The sequence below is a fragment of the Pristis pectinata genome, chromosome 19 (assembly GCF_009764475.1).
Source record: "Pristis pectinata isolate sPriPec2 chromosome 19, sPriPec2.1.pri, whole genome shotgun sequence".
Classification (NCBI taxonomy): domain Eukaryota; kingdom Metazoa; phylum Chordata; class Chondrichthyes; order Rhinopristiformes; family Pristidae; genus Pristis; species Pristis pectinata.
This window is the reverse complement of record NC_067423.1, coordinates 28,550,023-28,569,324: the sequence shown is the minus strand read 5'-3', so window position 1 is coordinate 28,569,324 and position 19,302 is coordinate 28,550,023. Positions and strand designations below refer to the sequence as shown.

At 41.9% G+C, this 19,302-nt stretch overlaps 1 protein-coding gene across 2 annotated transcripts in view; it reads left to right on the top strand.

Annotated features, from left to right (window-relative positions):
* Positions 1-1,806: 1,806 nt before the first annotated feature.
* trmu (tRNA 5-methylaminomethyl-2-thiouridylate methyltransferase) overlaps positions 1,807-19,302 on the top strand; it is a 30,274-nt gene continuing 12,778 nt past the window's right edge. The window contains exons 1-3 of one of the 2 annotated variants that reach the window (XM_052033801.1): positions 1,807-2,274; positions 13,788-13,953; positions 16,425-16,531. In XM_052033801.1, the coding sequence (XP_051889761.1) occupies positions 1,974-2,274; positions 13,788-13,953; positions 16,425-16,531 (574 nt within the window). In that variant the 5' untranslated portion in view covers positions 1,807-1,973. The remainder of the gene's footprint in view (positions 2,275-13,787; positions 13,954-16,424; positions 16,532-19,302) is intronic. The other variant, XM_052033802.1, reaches the window with a different exon arrangement.

Genomic DNA, 19,302 nt, shown 5'->3' with positions numbered 1-19,302 from the left:
TTATTGTTGCCACTACTATTTTTCCTTAAGATTTGGGTTTCCTCTTCCACGATGGTAGCAATCATTGGTGGTCCTTATTGGTCTTTGATAAACCCAACCTTGCACAACATGGAAGCCACTGCCTTTATTTCACAATCTGAGAGTAAAAGTATCCTTTCTGAGTTGCTTGCAAATCTTGATGCACTTCAACCTGAAGTAAATACAATGGATAAGAACCACATTGAATAAAATATTTCTACTAGTTTTTTGGACTGGAATTTTACTAAACATTTCATTTTCTCTTGTAGCTTTGCTAGGTATCAAAGCAATATATCAAGTTCTGCTAAACATTTAGTTGAAATATTTATCTTAATATACATTTTTAACATTGATTCCCTGAACATATTGTTCTTCTGATTTTTGTTCTGCTCTGTATCAAAAGTGAGGTATGTTTTTGCTTCACATAATAAGGGCAGATGATGGAGCAAGTCCTGCTACAATACATTGATAATCACAGGCTTATTTTCACTAAGGTTCCATACAGAGAATGATGCTTTACAAATTGTCAAATCCTGTATTTTAGATTAGGGGTTATTTGTTACCTTTTATTTGCACTCAATATTTACTTGTGGTTGTACAACAATATACAGATGGATGTGGCTAGCAAATTTTCACGAGCATCAGGGTTTGGAATTTCTTTATGAACTCCTAAAAGATAATCCATTTCATTTTGCATTTTATTATTATGTCTAACAGATTAGAAAAGTGATTCAGAACCTAATGTTTTTACTGTTTAGGCTGCACTGTGCTGCAGCTAGAAGAACTGCAGCCTCACAGCTCTAGTGACCCATGTTCAGTCTTGACTTTTGGTGCTGTGTGGAGTTTGTTTGTACTCTGACCACCTTTCCAGGTTTTCTGGTGTCCTCCAACAGATGTGCAGGTGGTAGGTTAATTGATTGCTGGCAAATGCCCCCTAATGTGTAGTTGAGTCGTAGAATATGGGGAGTTGATTAAAAGGGGGAGAATAAACTGGAATTGGTGTAAGATTAACGTAAACAGGTGCTTGTTGGTCATTATGATGGGCCAAAGGGCCTGTTTCCATGCTGTATTACTCTGACTATAAACAAAATGTGAACATTTTGCCAATCACTAATTCTGCCCACCAGAAAAAACTATTTTGTTACATTTAAGTTTTGTGTACAGGTTGAGGTCCTTTTTGGTATTGGTACAAGTGACAATAATAAACCAAGGTACAGTGAAAAACTTGTCTTGCATACTGATCGTACAGGTCAATTCATTACATGGTGCAGTTACATTGAATTAGTACAGAGTACATTGAGGTAGTACAAGTAAAAACAATAACGGTACAGAGTAAAGTGTACATAGAATTTAAGTTTAAAAGTGTCGAACGATTATAGTAAGGGTAATGACTGGATCTGTAGAGAACAGCTTGTAATGAGTCGCCACGCTTTGGCGCCATTAACACAGTCCTTTTGGCTCAATGGATTAATTATCTGAATTTGGTATGATTCTTTTTAAACATTCAAAAGGACTCATTCTAACATGGTGAGATAATAGTCTCTACAGATGGGGTGATTCGGTTCTAAATTGGACAGATTGCTCCCTATTATGCACAGCTGTCTGGTTGCCTTCCCACCAATTCTTAGTAACCCGTCAGGGAAGCCCCTCATATCATGCCACTACTTTCAACTATGTGGGGATCCAGTGCTGTAAATCGGATGTACTGATCCCCCTCTCGTGACCCCTTGTACTGAAGTGACAGGAGGTCCTCCTTACTTATTGCCAGAAGATCCTCCAGTATGTTGCATGTCATGAATCATGCAGCCGTGTGGTTGCAGGTGAGTCTGGTTGGGTTCTTCCGGCAGGCATAGACTGACATTCCCAGGCTGTTGGCCAGGGCATACATTTGGGATCCAGGGCGCTGATTTCATGAACCCTAGACTCCCGTGGCACCAGTCCGGGGCTCCAAGGACATGGCTCATCCACTCCCGCCTCGGATGGAGCTTCACCCACCGCCCACTCTGGAGGAAGGGGAGCTGTGTTGCACGGAGAGCGAGCAACAGCGAGGAAGCCGGACTCTTGTTCACCGGCCGCAGTTTTCCGGCGGACCGGTGTGCGGCGAGCGCCAGGCGGTGAACCTCGCCGGGGAGGAGCGGCGGCCCCGACGGCGGCCCGGGCCTGGGTGGCGGATGAGCCGATCGCTGCGCCGGGTCGTGTGCGCCGTGTCCGGCGGCGTGGACAGCGCCGTGGCGGCGCTCCTGCTTCGGCGGAGAGGTAAGGGCGTGTGTTAAACAAGGTGGGTGGGGCGGAGGGGTCAGGGCGCCGGCACAGCCTTCCTCATCCGAGGGATCGCCACTCCTTCGAGCTGCTGGCTCGGTGCAGCCGCTGCCCCACAGACCCGGGCTCAGTTCTGACCACGGGTGTTGTAGAGTTTGCACCTTCTCCTTGTGGCTGCAGCGGTTTCATCCCACATAGGTAACTGTCATACACACCAGGGTGCAATGAAATCCCTTGTTCCCTCTTCTCACTGCTACTGTGGGACAGGAGTTACAGAAGCCTGAAGTCCCACACCGTCAGGTTCAGGAACAGCTACTTCCCTACAAGCATCAGGTTCTTGAACTGACTTGCACAACCCTAACCCTACCTCAGCAAGGAACACCATGGGCCATCTCTTGCACTACCATGGACTTGTTTCTGATTGAGTTTTTTTGCACTGTCTTGTTTTTGCACATTTTTTTCTTTCCCTCTTCGCTATCTTGTATAATTTGTATTCTATATGTTGCCTATATATGCATGGCTGTGGTGCTACTGCAAGCAAGCTTTTCATTGTATCATACCTCACTGTACTTGTGTATATGACAATAAATTCAACTTGAGTGTTGTAATAAATACAACAATAAATAAAAGTGCAAAACAGAAAATGGTGCAAAGATTGTAATGCAATCTGTAGTAGTGCACAAAGAATACTAAAGTGACAATAGAAGAATAATCATTGAGTGAAGAGTACAAGAACATGGCAGTACCACTGTGAAGTGGGACTTAAGAGGTGATTGGTTCAGGAGTCTGATAGCAGTGGGAACCCAAACAAGTGCAGGTTGGTAGGTTAATTGTCCTTAGTGTGTAGGTGAGGTGCAGTGTGTAGAATCTGGGGGGGGGGGGGGGGGGGGTATTGAGAATGTGGGGAGAATACTTACCTAATATTGACTGGGCCAACCACAGTGTAAAATGCTTGGATGGAGTGGAATTTGTGAAATGTGTCCAAGAAAGTTTCCCTTATCAATATGTAGAGGGACCTACTAGAGAGGGTGCAACACTGGATCTCTTCCTGAGTAAGGTAGGGCAAGAGGCAGAAGTGTCTCTTGGTGATCGTTTTGGGTCCAGTGACCATAACACTAACCAGTTTACAGGTTAGTGTCCTGAACTGGAGCAGAGCAAATTTTGGAGCCATTAGGTGGGATCTTGCAGAGGTTGATGGGGCAAGATTGTTTGCAGGGAATGGAGCATCTGTTAAGTGGAGGCCTTTAAAAGTGTGATGTCAAGAGTTCAGGGCCTGCGTGTTCCTGTTAAGGCAAAGGGCAAGGCTGGCAGGTTTCGGGAATCCTGGTTCATGAGAGATATTGAGGCTCTGGTTAAGAAAAAGAGGGAGGCATACACTGCGCATAACCAATTGGGAATTAGAGAATCTCTTGATGACCATAAGAAGTGTAGGAGTGCACTTAAGAGAGAAGTTAGGAGGGCAAAAAGATGATATGAGAGGGATTTGGCAGGCAAGGTGAGGCAAAATCTCAAAAGATTCGATAGATATATTAAGAGTAAAAGGGTTGCGAGGGAGAGAATAGGTCCCCTTCAAGATCAGGATGGAATCAGAATAAGGTTTATTATCACTGACATAAGTTGAGAAATTTGTTGTTTTGTGACAGCAGTACAGTGCAAGACATACAAATTACTATAAGTTATAAAAATAAATAGTGCAAAAGAGGAATAATGAAGTAGTGTTTATGGGTTCACGGACCGTTCAGAAATCTGATGGCGGAGGGGAAGAAGCTGATCTTGAAACATTGAGTGTGGGTCTTCAGGCTCTTGTACCTCCTTCCCTATGGTAGTAACATGAAGGAATGCCCTGGGTGATGAGGGTCCTTAATGATGGATGCTGCCTTCTTGAGGCATGGCCTCTTGAAGATGTTCTCGATGGTGGAGAGGATTGTGCCAGTGATGGAGCTGGCTGAGTCTACAACCCTCTGCAGCCTCTTTCGATCCTGCGCAATGGAGCCTCCATACAGGTGGGGATGCAACCAGTCAGAATGCTCTCCATCGTACATCTGTGGAAATTTGCAGGAGTCTTTGGTGACATACCAAATCTCCTCAAGCTCCTAATGAAGTAGAGCCACTAGCATTCCTTCTTCGTGATTGCATCAATGTGTTGGGCCCAGGATAGATCCTCTGAGATGTTGACACCCAGGAACTTGAAGCTGCTCACCCTTTCCACCACCCTACCCCTCAATGAAGAGGGGTCAGTGGTGGAAGTGTATTCTCCTGACTTCCCCTTCCTGAAGTCCACAAACAGTTCCTTGGTCTTGCTTATGCTGAGTATGAGGTTGTTGTGACACCACTCAACCAGCCGATCTATCTCACTCCTGTACGCCTCCTCATCACCATCTGAGGTTCTGCCATCAACAGTGGTATCATCGGCGAATTTATAGATGGTGTTTGAGGTGTGCCTCATCACACAGTCATGAGTGTAGAGAGAGTAGAGCAGTGGGCTAAGCACGCATCCTTGAGGTGCACCTGTGTTGATTGTCAGTGAGGAGCAGATGTTACAACTGATCCCACTGACTGTGGTCTCCTGATAAGTCAAGGATCCAGTTGCAGGGGGAGGTACAGAGGGCCATGTTTTGGAGCTTGTTGATTAATGCTGAAGGGATGATGGTGTTGAATGCCGAGCTGTAATCGATAAACAGCAGCCTGATGTATGTTTTGCTGTTGTCTAGGTGCTCCAAAGCTGAGTGGGAGCCAGTGAGATTGCATCCACTGTAGACCTGTTGTGGTGGTAGGCAAATTTCAGTGGGTCCAGGTACTTGCTCAGGCAGGAGTTAATTCTAGCTATGACCAACCTCTCAAAGCATTTCATCACAGTAGATGTGAGTGCTACCAGGCGATAGTCATTGAGACAGCTCACCCTGCTCTTCCAGGGCACTGGTATGATTGATATCCTTTTGAAGTAGGTAGGAACCTCTTACTGCAGCGGTGAGAGGTTGAAGATGTCCTTGAATACTCCAGCCAGTTGGCCGGCACAGGTTTTCAGGACCCTGCCAGGTACGTCGTCGGGGTCTGATGACTTGCAAGGGTTCATCCTCTGAAAGGTTGTTTTGATGACAGAGATCACGGTCGCTGGATGCTGTGGGGATTCGCACAATTGTTGTTCTCCCTTTCAAAGCGTGCATAAAAGGCGTTGAGCTCATCAGGAAGTGAAGCATCATTGCCATTTATGTTGTTAGGGTTCACCTTGTAGGAAGTAATGGCATGCAAACCCTGCCACAGCTGTTGTACGTCCGATTATGTCTCTAACTTCACAGGGAATTGCCTTTTTGCTCTCACAATGGCCTTCCGTAGGTCGTACCTGGACTTTTTGTAGGGTTCTGGATCGCCAGTCTTGAACGCCTCAGATCTAGCCCTCAGCAGACAGCAAATTTCCTGGTTCATCCAGGGCTTCTGGTTTGGGAAAATTCAGTATGTTCTTGACGGCACACATTCATCCACACAGGTCTTGATGAAGGCGGTGACAGCCGTGGCATATTCATTCAGGTCTGTAGATGAATCCCTGAATGTGGTCCAGCCTACTGATTGAAAGCAGTCCTGTAAACACTTCTCCGCCTTAAAGTGCATTAAGGTGGATAAATTCCCAGTGCCTGATCTGTTGCATTCTGCGACCTTGTGGGAAGCTAGGGAAGAAATTGCGGAGGCCTTCGCAAAGATTTTTGCTTCATCTCTAGCCATAGGTGAGGTTCCATAGGACAGGAGAGTGGCTAATGTGGTACCATTGTTTAAAAAGGGTAGCAAAAACAAGCCAGGAAACTACAGGCCAGTGAGTCTGACATCGGTGGTGAGTAAATTGCTGGGGGGGATTCTGAGGGACAGTATCTAGCAACATTTGTAGAGATAGGGTCTGATTTGGGACAGTCTTGGAGTTCTTCAAGGAGGTAACCAGGAGGGTAGATGAGGGTAGGACAGTGGATGTTGTCCATATGGACTTTCGCAAGGCTTTTGACAAGGTCCCTCACGTCAGCCTAGTCTGGAAGGGTGGATCACATGGGATCCAGGAGGAGAGAGTAGATTGGATTCATAATTGACTCACTGGTAGGAAGCAGAGGGTGATGGTCGAGGGTTGCTTCTCAGACTTGAAGGCCTGTGTCCAGAAGTGTGCAACAGGGGTCAGTGCTGGGCCCTTTCTTGTTTGTAATTTATATAAGCGATTTGGATGTGAATGTGTAAGGCATGGTTAGTAAGTTAGCGTACGATAGTAAAATAGGTGGTGTTGTAGATAGTGTAGAAGGTTATGAAAAATTACAGGGGGATCTGGATCAGCTGGATATGTGGACTGAGGATTGGCAAATGGCTTTCAATCTAGATAAATGTGAAGTATTGCATTTTGGGAGATCAAACCAGGGTAGGACTTGTACAGTGAATGGAAGGGCCCTGGGGAGTGTTATGAAACAGAGGGACCTAGGAGAGCAAGTGCATAGCTTGCTGAAAGCAGAGTCACAGGTGGACAGGGTGGTGAAGAAGGTGTTTGGCACACTGGCCTTTATCAGTCAGGGCATTGGGTATAGGAGTTGGGAGGATATGTTGCAGTTCTATGAGACATTGTTGAGGCCGTACTTAGAGTAATGTTTTGGTCATCTTTCCTGTTGTAGGAAAGATATTATTAAACGAGAAAGAACGCAGAAACGATTTACCAGGATGTTGCCTGGACTTGGGGGTCTGAGTTATGGGGGGAGGTTGTGTAGACTAGGATTTTATTTCCTGGAACATAGGAGATTGCGGCTGACCCTGTAGAGGTTTATAAGATCAGGGGGGGCATAGACAGGGTGAAAGCACATAGTATTTTTCCCAGGGAGGAGGTGCCAAAGACAAGAGGACATGGCTTTAAGATTTGGTGTTGTGCAATGAACCAGATTTGATTAGGGAGCTTAAGGTAAAGGAACCCTTAGGAGGCAGTGATCATAATATGATAGAATTCATCTTGCAGTTTGAGAGGGAGAAGCTAAAATTGGATGTATCAGTATTACAGTTGAGTAAAGGTAACTACAGAGACATGAGAGAGGAGCTGGCCAACGTTGATTGGAAGGGAACCCTGGTAGGGATGACAGTAGAGCAGCAATGACAGGAGTTTCTGGGAGTAATTCGGAAAATGCAGGATCAGTTCATCCCAAAGAAGCAGCAGCATTCTAAAGGGAGGATGAGGCATCCGTGGCTGACAAGGGAAGTCAAAGACAGCATAAAAGCAAAAGAGAGGGCCTGCAATACTGCAAAAATTAGCGGGAAGCTAGAGGATTGGGAAGCTTTTAAGAACCAACAGAAGGCAACTGAAAAAGCAATAAGGGGAGAAAAGATGAAATATGAAGATAAGCAAGCCAATAGTATAAACGAGGATACCAAAGGTTTTTTCAGATATATAAAGAGTAAAAGAGAGGCAAGAGTGGACATTGGACCACTGGAAAATGGCGCTGGAGAGGTAGTAATGGGGAATAAAGAAATGGCGGATGAACTGAATCAGTATTTTGCGTCAGTCTTCACTGTGGAAGACACCAGCAACGTGCCAGAAATTTGAAAGAGTCGGGGGCAGAAGTGAGTGTAGTCGCTATTACTAAGGAGAAGGTGCTTGGGAAGCTGAAAGGTCTGTAGGTGAATAAGTCACCTGGACCAGATGGACTACACCCCAGGGTTCTGAAAGAGGTAGCTGAAGAGATTGTGGAGACATTAGTAGTGATCTTTCAAGAATCACTAGATTCAGGAATGGTTCTGGAGGACTAGAAAATCATAAATGTCATTCCACTCTTTAAGAAGGGAGAGAGGCAAAAGACAGGAAATTATAGGCCAGTTAGCTTGACTTAAGTGGGTGGTAAGATGTTAGAGTCCATTATTAAGTGTGAGGTTTCGGGATACTTGGAAGCACGTGATAAAATAGGCCGAATTCAGAATGATTTCCTTAAGGGGAAATCTTGCCTGACAAATTTGTTGGAATTCTTTGAGGAAGTGACAGGCAAGGTAGAGAAAGGAGAATCAGTGGATGTTGTTTACTTGGATTTTCAGAAGGCCTTTGACAAGGTGCCACACATGAGGCTGCTAAACAAGATAGGAGCCCGTGGTATTACAGGAAAAGTACTAGCATGGATAGAAGATTGGCTGACTGGCAGAAGGCAAAAAGTAGGAACAAAGGGAGCATTTTCTGGTTGGCCGCCGGTGACTAATGGTGTTCTGCAGGGATCAGCGTTGAGTCCGCCACTTTTCACGTTATATGTTAATTATCTAGATGACAGAATTGATGGCTTTGTGGCCAAGTTTGCGGATGATACAAAGATAGGTGGAGGGGCAGGTAGAGTTGAGGAAGCAGTGAGTCTGCAGAACGAATTGGGCAGGTTGGGAGAATGGGCAAAGAAGTGGCAGATGGAATACAGCGTGCACTTTGGTAGAAGGAATAAAGGTGTAGACTATTTTCTAAATGGGGAGCGAATTCAGAAACTGGAGGTGCAAAGGGACTTGGGACTCCAAGTGCAGGATTCCCTAAAGGTTAATTTGCAGATTGAGTTGGTAGTAAGGAAGGCAAATGCAATGTTAGCATTCACTTCAAGAGGACTAGAATATAAAAGGGCCTGTTTCCATGCTGTATGTCTAATAAAAGATGAGATTAATGTAGGGTCGTTGTAAATTGGCACTGACTGTGTGGGCTGAATCCATGATTCATTGTCCATTGTAAATTGGTGAGCCACCTTCTTGAATCGCACATCCAGTGTAAGTACTCCCACTGTGTTATTGCATAGGAAGCTACATATTCTTTGAGGGGGTTGGTAGAGTGTGGTCCTTCCAGTTTTATTCTTAGTCTGTTTTACATTGGTTTGGTTTTAGATACAACTGAATGGTTTGCTAGGCCATTTCAAAGGGTGGGTAAGATTCAACCATATTGCTGTGGGGCTGCAGTAATGTTGGCAAGACCAGTGATGATAAGCAGATTACCTTCCCTAGAAGGAAAGAAATTCATGACCAGATGGGTTTTGTTGATAATTCAATACTTTTACACTTACTGATACTAGGTTTAATTCCTAATTTATTTTTCAATTACTTGTACTTAAGTTCTCCATGGCAGGATTTGAATTAATGCCTCTGAATGAATATCCCAGGCTTCCAGATATTAGTCCAGTAATTTGGCTTCTACTGTCATTCTCATCATATTGCTTGACTCTACCCCTGCCTCGGCACATCCACTGAAACCCTTGTATGTGAGCAGCTATTCAGCCATTATGCAGTGGTGGTTGAGGAAGACCCTGATGATGAATTTTCTTTTGTGGGTTAGCAGTGGGACCCTTCCTTCACGTCTGTGCTTTCTGACTTATGTGGGGGTGGTTTCAGTCTCCTTACTGTTTACCAATCTTTTCATATCCTCCTCTCTCCCTAACTATTTCTGCAACCTCCTATAACACTCTTGCATCCCTTCATTCCAAACCATTTCACTCTTGAGCTTCCTTCTCTAACACTCTCCATCTCGCGATCTCCATCTCGTGCTCTCTCTCTCCCCCCTTGTGTTAAAGTCTTTCTTGCATCCTAGCTCTTTGATTAAACTTCTTGAGTCAAATTTAATTTTCTGTGTGAATAGGACAGTGCAAATAATTGCTCCCTTTATCATTGCTCCCACACAAATCACTCTTGTTGGGCACGTTGAACACTGTTTATTGTTCTGTAAATGGAAACTCATTACAAAATCAACTCTAATTGTTCTATTCCTGTATTCCTTCTAAATTAACAGTGATGGCTCAATTGTTTTTAATTGCTGCTTTCTTGGTGATTAATCTAAAAAAAGAGAATTAAACAGGGTGCAACTAAGACACCACCAGAGGGAGCTCTAGAATCATCTAATAACATTACAAGATCTAGACATGAATTTGAAGGAGTGAGCAGCTGACTTTTGAAATGGCTCAGCCAGTTACGTTAGTGGTTTCATGCTGAAGACCATTAAAGTTTGATCTTTGCTTAGCTGTGTTACTTAATATCACTTGGGAGGCTGTAGTGGTGATGTAGAAGATATGGTTTCCATCTCTGATTCTTTTCCAACAAGGTCTTTTGATATAAAAAATATTCATAATCGAAGAGGATAGTTTTGATGTAAGGTGCCTTTTTTTTTGTTGCTAAATATGGGGCAGCAGCTATCTTGGAGTTATTGCATTGGTGGTATTTTTGAGCATGTGACCCTTCAATATTACAAGGATCCATCCAGGCTGTTATGAACTTAAATAAGATGACCAGAAAGAATTAAACTAATTCTCAGTAAGTTCAATTCATTGATTCAAAAGAGCACACTATTTTACATTAAATGATCGTAAATGCTGATAAATCAGTAGAATAATTTGGGTGGGAGATGGCAATATTACAATAGTTTTTTGAAACTGAGATAATTTGGGAAAAAGAGAGGGAACTATTATTTGTTATACATGGCCAGAGTGTTTGCTACATATAGAGAGAAATTATTTTTTATTATCCTCTTTTAATCAACAAAAACTTGAATAGAGAAAGCCACAGTGTTTCAAGTATATCTTTGAATTGGTTGCATATCTTTTCACATAAATCAGCATGGAGGATTTTACCTGTTGTATTTGATTTGATTTTTGTTTTTGATATCTTTTTCTGTAATATGCAGTACCATTAATAAATTATTGATCCTTTATGCTGCAAACATTATTTTAGATCACTGTCAGATTATATCAATCATGTTTTTAAAAATTCTTCTGTTTTAGCTAACAGGTCAACCATGAAAATATAAATGCAATTAATAAAGCTATCAAACAATGCATGGACAATTGTAACAGTACTCAAGAAGTTTCTAGATGAGCACTTGAATCGCTTAGGCAGAGAGGGATACAGGCCAAGTGCTGGGAGATGGGATCAGTGCAGATGGTGTCCACTAGTCGGCATGGATGTGGTGGGCTGAATGGCCTGTTACCATGCTTTAAGTTTCTATAACTGTAAAATTGTTCCTACTGGGTGCTTGTGAAACCTTAAAGTGTTAAAATCTGGGAGGTTCTGATCATTTTTCTCATCTACATAAAAATACATGAATAAAACATACTGTAAAATAGCACAACAGATCAGGTTCATTTACTATTTACATTGTTCTGTGAAACCCTGCAGGATATAATCTCACTGAATGAAGTGTAAAGCATTTGAAAAGTCCTGAAAAGATATCAAATATAGTGGTGATTTTATTTTAATAACTGGCAAACTAATGCCTTGTGCAATGATGGCTTCTACCTTCTATCAGTCAGCTCCATATCTACCATTGCAGTTCTCTATTGTAGTCAGTATAAAACAGTATTTTAATGATTCACAAATTAAGCTGAACCAGTGGGTGGTACATTAGAACATAGAACTGTACAATACAGGAACAAGCCCTTCAGCCCACGATGTTGTGCCAAACTAAATAAACTAGTAATTAAATGCCTAACTAAACTAATCCCTTCTGCCTACACAATGTCCATATCCCTCCATTCTCTCTACATTCTTGTGCCTACCTAAGAGGCTCTTAAATGCTTTTATTGTATCTGCTATCGTTACCACCCCAGCAGTGCATTCCAGGCACCCACCACTCTCTGCAGAAAAAAAAACATGCCCCGCACGTCTCCTTTGAACTTGCCCCCTCTCACCTTAAATGCATGCCCTCTAGTATTAGATATTTCGACCCTGGGTAAAAGATACCAGGTATCTACTCTTCCTATAGTTCTCTTACTCTCTTCCTGCTGAGGTAATCCAGGAGTCATGCTAGCCTTTGAAATGTGAGTTTTTAAAAAAAGCATATGTTCTCAAAATCTGCATTTCTAACAATAACAAATTGTTTTATATTGAGGTAATTAGTTTTCGAATGTAGAGTTTGTGGCTTGGACCTTGTAAGTGCAGTTGAGCAAGGAGGATAGTGGAGCCACTCTTTTCTCCCTCACGAAAACAACTGAGAGATCCAGGGCTCAGCTTGGCATCAGACCTACTCGTGGGACCATTGACCTGGCATCTGGTTTGCCCATCAAACCTGTTTCTGGGTCTGCACCTGGCCCAGTGCCCATTGCTGTCAGACCCCATCTTGGAGCCAGAGACCTGGTGTCCGGCGTGTTGTCAGATCCTGAAAAGTGGTTGGACAGTTTTGGAAAGGGGGTCCATGGGTCCCTTCTGTAGAACGGCTACATTTCACAAGTGCATTGAAGTTTTTGGTCCGCTTCAAAACCACCTGAATATATGTTGCACAATTTTGCATAATTTCACCTTCTGTAAACTATTTAAATTGAGGGATGGAGCAATGATTGATAGAACATAAAACGGTACAGCACAGGAACAGGCCCTTCAGCTCATGGCGTCTGTGCCGACCTGATGCCAATCCAAATTAATCCCATCTGCCTGTGTATTCCTGCATTCCCTGCCTGTTCATGTGCTTGTCTAAATGCCTCTTAAGCCTTGCTATCATATCTGCCTCCACCACTTCCCCTGGTAGCATGTTCTAGGCACCTACCACTCTCTGTGTTTTAAAAATAAATTGCCTTGTAAATCACCTTTAAACTTTTCCCTCCCCCATCTTAAAGCCATGCCCTCTAGCACTTGACATTTCCACTCCAGGAAAAAGACTCTGACTATCAAGCCTATCGACACCTCTCATAATTTTATATTGTTCTATCAGGTCACCCCCTTGGCCTCTGATGCTCCAGAGAAAACAATCCAGGTTTATCCAACCTCTCCTTCAAGCAAATACTCTCTAATCCAGGCAATCTCCTGGTGAACCTCTTCTGCACCCTCTCTAAAGTCTCCACATCCTTACAATAATTCGGCGGCCAAAACTGAACAAGATCTGTGGCAAACTTCTTAAAACAAAACGTAGGCCTTTTGTAAACCTTTGATATTGGACTAATTTATTCTGCAATTAATGTATTTTTGAGCTTGTTCAAATTTTGTGTGGTAATTTGATCCAGGTCCTGTGGATGAGGTATCATAGCGATCACGTTTAGTTTCCATTACAGATTAGGCTTCCTGCCAATGAACCATCAAGAACTTGATAACCAGAGTCATGTTCCCAAAAAGTACTGCTTCTCAGTCCAAGTCCAACTGGGTACATTGTCTTATTTGATTAAAAAGAACAAAACTGGATTCAATATATCTATAAATTGTTGCCCAAGTTAAAAGAATAAAAATTGTGACACCTCTGTCATTACTTAGTAAATTTATCCAGTGTCTAGCTGAGTGTTCCAGCATGGGATATATGCTTACTTGACCACACTGTTATGAACAGAGGAAGTAAAATTTAATTTTGAACACCTACCTAATCTTCTCAACACCTTAATATTTATGTTGACTGCATTATTAATATAATAGAGTTGGAGACAATTAATCCCATTAAATCCTAATTGTCGAATAGAATTTCCATCTGCAGAACGTAATTGGTTAATGGGAATTATTTATTTATATGTACATCATTTTGTATTTAGAGGTTGCATGCTTCATAAGTTGTGCAATATTAAAAGAAGAATTTAAACTGTCTTCACTAGGCTACCAAGTGATGGGTGTCTTTATGAAAAACTGGGACTTGGTGGATGAACGTGGTACATGTACAAGTGATCAGGACTGTAAAGATGCACAACGGCTCTGTAAGATGCTTGACATCCCTTTCTATCAGGTTTCTTTTGTGAAAGAGTATTGGCATGAAGTCTTCAGGTAATACAGACATTTTCTAATATATTTTTCCATTCAGTGAGAGAGAAATGTTTATGGATTCCAGGCTTTATTTTTAGCGAGATCACTTGGTACTGCTGTAGAAGGTTAATTAAAAATAAATGCAAAAAACAGTACTTAATGTAAGAAACAGCTGACTTGACTTGGTTCTCTCAATTCTAAACATTTCATCCATTTAGAATTGAGGAAACTAAAACTATTATCTTTGTTCTGAAGTTTAACTTTAGTGAAGTTATTTATTTGGTAAATTCAGTGATCCAATTCTCCCAGTTTTATAACTCTATCCCCATGAATGTTGCTGCACACTAACATTGGTGAATTTCTTTTTTTGTATATCTTAGTGTTGCTGTTTGTAATGTTCCAGTGCGTTATTTCCTTTGCCCCATGGTTTTGAGTGATTAGATCTAACTTTACACACATTGTTAGAAAAATAAATGGAGATGGAAGTAAAACGGGTGTAAATAACCCTAAACATCTATTAATACTTCCTAGCAATAGTATCAACTACCAGAAGCAAGTGCCTGAGAGTGCAATTTCAGTTGTAGACTGCTTTCTAGGATGTGGAAATCATAATGGGAAGAATATTGATTTTTGTGGTAGGGACAAGAAAAATATTATTTTCTCAGTAAATCAGCTGGGATCATCTACAATACTGTAGATTATTGCCTCAAGCAATAATGTGACTGCAGTCACTTTTGGACCCAAGTAGTTCAGAGTACATTCCCAATGGTGGAAAGCTGGAAGCAGTAGAAAGTTCAAAGAATCCTTTGAGACCATGTACATAGATAATCAAAATGTCAGAATTAATAATACAACAACTAGAATTCTAACCTTTATATCTAGAGGACTAGAATAAAAGGAGGTAAATGGCTGATGCACAAATCCACTGGTGAACCACCTGCAGAACGAGAAGAACTCTGGGCACTGCATCTAAGGAAGGAACAATTTTTTTTATAGCTTATTATTGTCACATGTACTGAGATACAGTGAAAAGCTTTTGTCTTGCGTGCCATCCAGACAGATCGTGCCACATGTGATTACATTGAGGTAGTGAAAAGCAACAGAACGCGGAACATAGTGTTCCAGTTACAGAGGAAGTGCAGTGCAGGTAGACAAGGGCCATGATGAGGTAGTTTTGGAGATCGAGTTTGTCTTTTAGCATATGAGAGGTCTGTTCCAGAGTTGATAACAGTGGGATAGAAGCTGTCCTCGAGCCTGTTGGTCTGTGCCCTCAAGCTTTTGTAATATCATTTTTGAGACAGTGTTGCACAGATTTATTAGAATGATGCCTGGGCTCTCGGGATTAAATTGTGAGGGGAGATTATACAAGCCGAGGCAACATTCAGTGATGTTTGAAAGATTAAATTATGATATAATTGAAGTTTTTAAGATATTCAGGAGCACCAAATGGAAACTATTTTGGCTCTTTGAGGAAATCTGGACTGATCGACTCAACCTAAAAATTAGAGCTAAGTCTTTCAAGAGTGAAATTAGGAAATACATTTGCAAAAAGTGCTATTAGTATAACTCTATATTCTGTATAATTCAATCTATTTTACTATCCAGGCCATACTTATGTTTTTGATTTAATTGTCTCCTCATCAGGCTATCAGTATTCCTATCTATTGCCACGTTTTTTGTGTGGTTATCTTTCTTCCCCATAAACATATCTATACAATCTATCCAACATTCTCATCAGTCTCTGGGGGAAGAAAGTATTTTTCTGAATCTCATGTTTGAATTTTTGGTGATTTAGTTTAGTTTACTAGTCTCTAGTTTTGTTCTTCTCTCAATTGGAAACTCCCTTCCTCTCTCTAATCCTTTCATAGCCATAAAGGCCTTTATTAGATCATCCCTTGACTTGTCTGTCCATCTTTTCCTACATCTCTGCTGTCAGCTGGTTTAAAATTTTTGAACCCACTCCATTACTTGTGTGATTTTAGTAACTGGTGTAGTTGCTATCATAGTTTCTTTTGCTTCCCTATCCCTTTGATTCTTATATGTCACCTTTTTTTACTTGGAAAATATTTATCAAAGTTCAATATCTCTCAGTTGGGTATTGTGATCCATTTGCCAGTTATGTGTCATTCTGTTTTGTTGAGATCTTCTGCATAGTTGACAATCCCTCCCAATTTGGTGTTATCCATAAATTTAGAAGTGGTTTATTAATTCCAAAGGTTAAATTGCTAATATGAATTACAAATGGCATTGGTCCCAGCACTGATCACGTGGTCCCCACTGCCCACACTAATTATAGAAGAGATAAGCTGAGAAAATTTTGTTGCAATTGAGTGCAACGTAACCAAATGTCAAGTCTTTCAGCAAACCTCTCAGTGCTCTCACTAATCTAAACAATTACATTTTGAGCTGATGTACTGTTGAAAGGTTTTATGTTTGAAAGTCAGTTGCCAGAATATGAATGAATGAAAATGTATTGTTTTGTTCTTTTCCAGTAATTTAGTAAAGGAGTATGAAATGGGGAGGACTCCAAACCCTGATATAATGTGCAATAAAAACATTAAATTTAAATATCTGTTGCAGTTTGCCATGGAAATGCTGGGTAAGTGCTTAAGTATTCACTGGATGCTTGAAAACATGACATGTTGTGCATTTTATTCAAATTCTAATATGTTCAAGCATTATTAATGGGTTCTACTGGGTTTTGTGCACTCACTACATCATGTAATTTGGAAATGTATAAGGAATAATATTTCAATCCCCCTTCCAATGTTTTAAAAATTTCTTTAAAAATATACATACTACTGGGATTATTTCTTTATAATCATCTGAAAATGATTGCTCATTACATTATGATAGAAGTGCGTTTAGGGGAACACTTTGGATCTGGTGATCATAATTCCATTAGTTTCAACATAATTATTGGAGAATAGGACTGGTCCTCGGGTTGAAGTTCTGAATTGGAGTAAGACCAATTTTGATGGCATCAGAAGGGATCTGGCTGGTATGGATTGGGATAGGCTGTTTTCTGGCAAAGAGATGCTTGGTAAGTGGGAAGCTTTCAAAAGTGAAACATTGAAAGTACAGAATCTGTATGTTCCTGTTAGAATAAAAGGCAAGGCTAACGAGTTTAGGGAACCTTGGTTTTTGAGTGAAATTGAGGCCCTGGTAAACAAAAAGAAGGCGGCGCATTTCAGGTATAGGCAGCTAGGATCAAATGAGGCACTTGAGTATAAGAAATGCGAGAGAACACGAGAGAAATCAGGAGGGCATAAAAAGGACATAAGGTTGCTCTGGCAGATAGGATAAAAGAGACTCCCAAGGGTTTTTCTATAGCTATGTTAAGAGCAAAAGAGTAGCAAGGGACAAAATTGGTCCTCTTGAAAATCAGCGTGGTCATCTATGCGTGGAGCTGAAAGAGATGGGGGAGATCTTAAATGAAAGTTTTGCATCCATATTTACTCTGGAGACAGACACTATGGAACTGAGGCAAAAGAGTAGTGAGGTCATAGACCATATCTTTATTATGGAAGAGGAGGTGCTGTCTGTCTTGAGGCCAATTAAGGTGGATAAATCCCCAGGGCGTGACAAGGTGTCCCCTCGGATCTTGTGGGAGGCTAGTACAGAAATTGCAGGGGCCCTGGCAGATATATTTAAAACATCCTTAGCCACAGTTGAGGTGCTGGAGGACTGGAGGATAGCCAATGTTGTTCCATTGTTCAAGAAAGGCTCTAAGAATAAGCCAGGAAATTATAGGCAGGTGAGCCTGATGTCAGTCATGGTTAGATTATTGGAAGGTATTCTAAGGGACAGGATATATAAGTATTTGGATAGACAGGGCCTGATTAGGGATAGGCAACATGCCTTCGTGCACGGTAGGTCATGTCTAACCAATCTTATAGTTTTCCAAGGAGGTTACCAGGAAAGTCTATGAAGGAAAGGCAATGGACACTGCGTACATGGACTTTAGCAAGGCCTTTGACAAAGTCCCGCATGGGAGGCTGGTCCAGAAGATTAAGTCGCTTGGCGGCATTCAGGATGAAGTGGTAGTAGATGGTTGTCTCTCTGATTGGAGGCCTGTGACTAGTGGTGTGCCGCAGGGATCAGTGCTGGGTCCAATAATGTGGTAAACAGGAAGATTGGGAGGGTAGTGGACAGCAAGGAAGGCTCTCAACGCTTGCAGCGTGATCTTGACCAGCTAGGAAAATAGGCTGAAAAATGGCAGATGGAATTTAATGCACATAAGTGGGAGGTGTTGCACTTTGGGGAAAACAAACCAGGGTAAGAGTTACACAGTGAATGGTAGGGCTTTGAAGGTGTGCAGTAGAACAAAGGGACCTGGGAATACAGATCCATAATTCCTTGAAAGTGGCATCACAGGTAGATAGGGTCGTAAAGAGAGCTTTTGGTATGTTGGCCTTCATAAATCAGGGCATTGAGTACACGAGCTGGGATGTTATGTTGAAGTTGTACAAGGCATAGGTAGGGCTGAATTTAGAGTATTGTGCGTAGTTCTGGTCACTTACCTCCAGGAAAGATATCAATGAACTTGAAAGAGAAAATTTACAAGGATGTTGCCAGGACTTGAAGACCTGAGTTATAGGGAAAGGTTGAATAGGTTAGGACTTTATTCCCTGGAGCGCAGGAGAATGAGGGGAGATCTTATAGAAAATTATGAGGGGTATAGATAGGGTGAATGCATGCAGGCTTTTCCCCTCGCGTTGGATAAGACTAGGACTAGAGGTCATAGGTTTAGGGTGAAAGGTGAAATATTTTAAGGGGAATCTGAGGGGAAACTTCTTCACTCAGAGGGTGGTGTGAGTGTGGAACAAGCTGCCAGCGGAAGTGGTAGATGCAGGTTCAATTGTAACATTTAAGAGAAGTTTGGTAGGTACATGGGAGGGGTTTGGAGGGATTTGGTCTGGGTGCAGGTAGATGAGACTAGGCAGAAGATCAGGTTGGCATGGACTAGATGGGCCGAAGGGCCTGTTTCTGTGCTGTCGTTCTCTATGACATTGGTATTACTTTTGTCATTACCATTAATAAGTTCATCCATTGAACTGTGATAGCTTTGGCTTTACATGTGCTACTGTAGGTTTCATCTTTTCACTAAGTATTTGACCACCTGTGATATTTCACACTGGGAGTCAAGACCATATCAGGTGAGACAGTGTTATTGAACAGGAGAATAACTGGACTTAAGGTTGGGATCAGCTAGGAGGAGGGGTAAGGTAAGAGAAGAAGGGATGGAGAACATTAGACTTTTAGCACAGCTTAACTAGTTCTGCAAGTCCATGTGAATACTTTCAAAATTGAAAAAAAAGTTACAGGAGAGTCCAGAGTTTTTCATTTACTTTGAACCCCACCAACTCT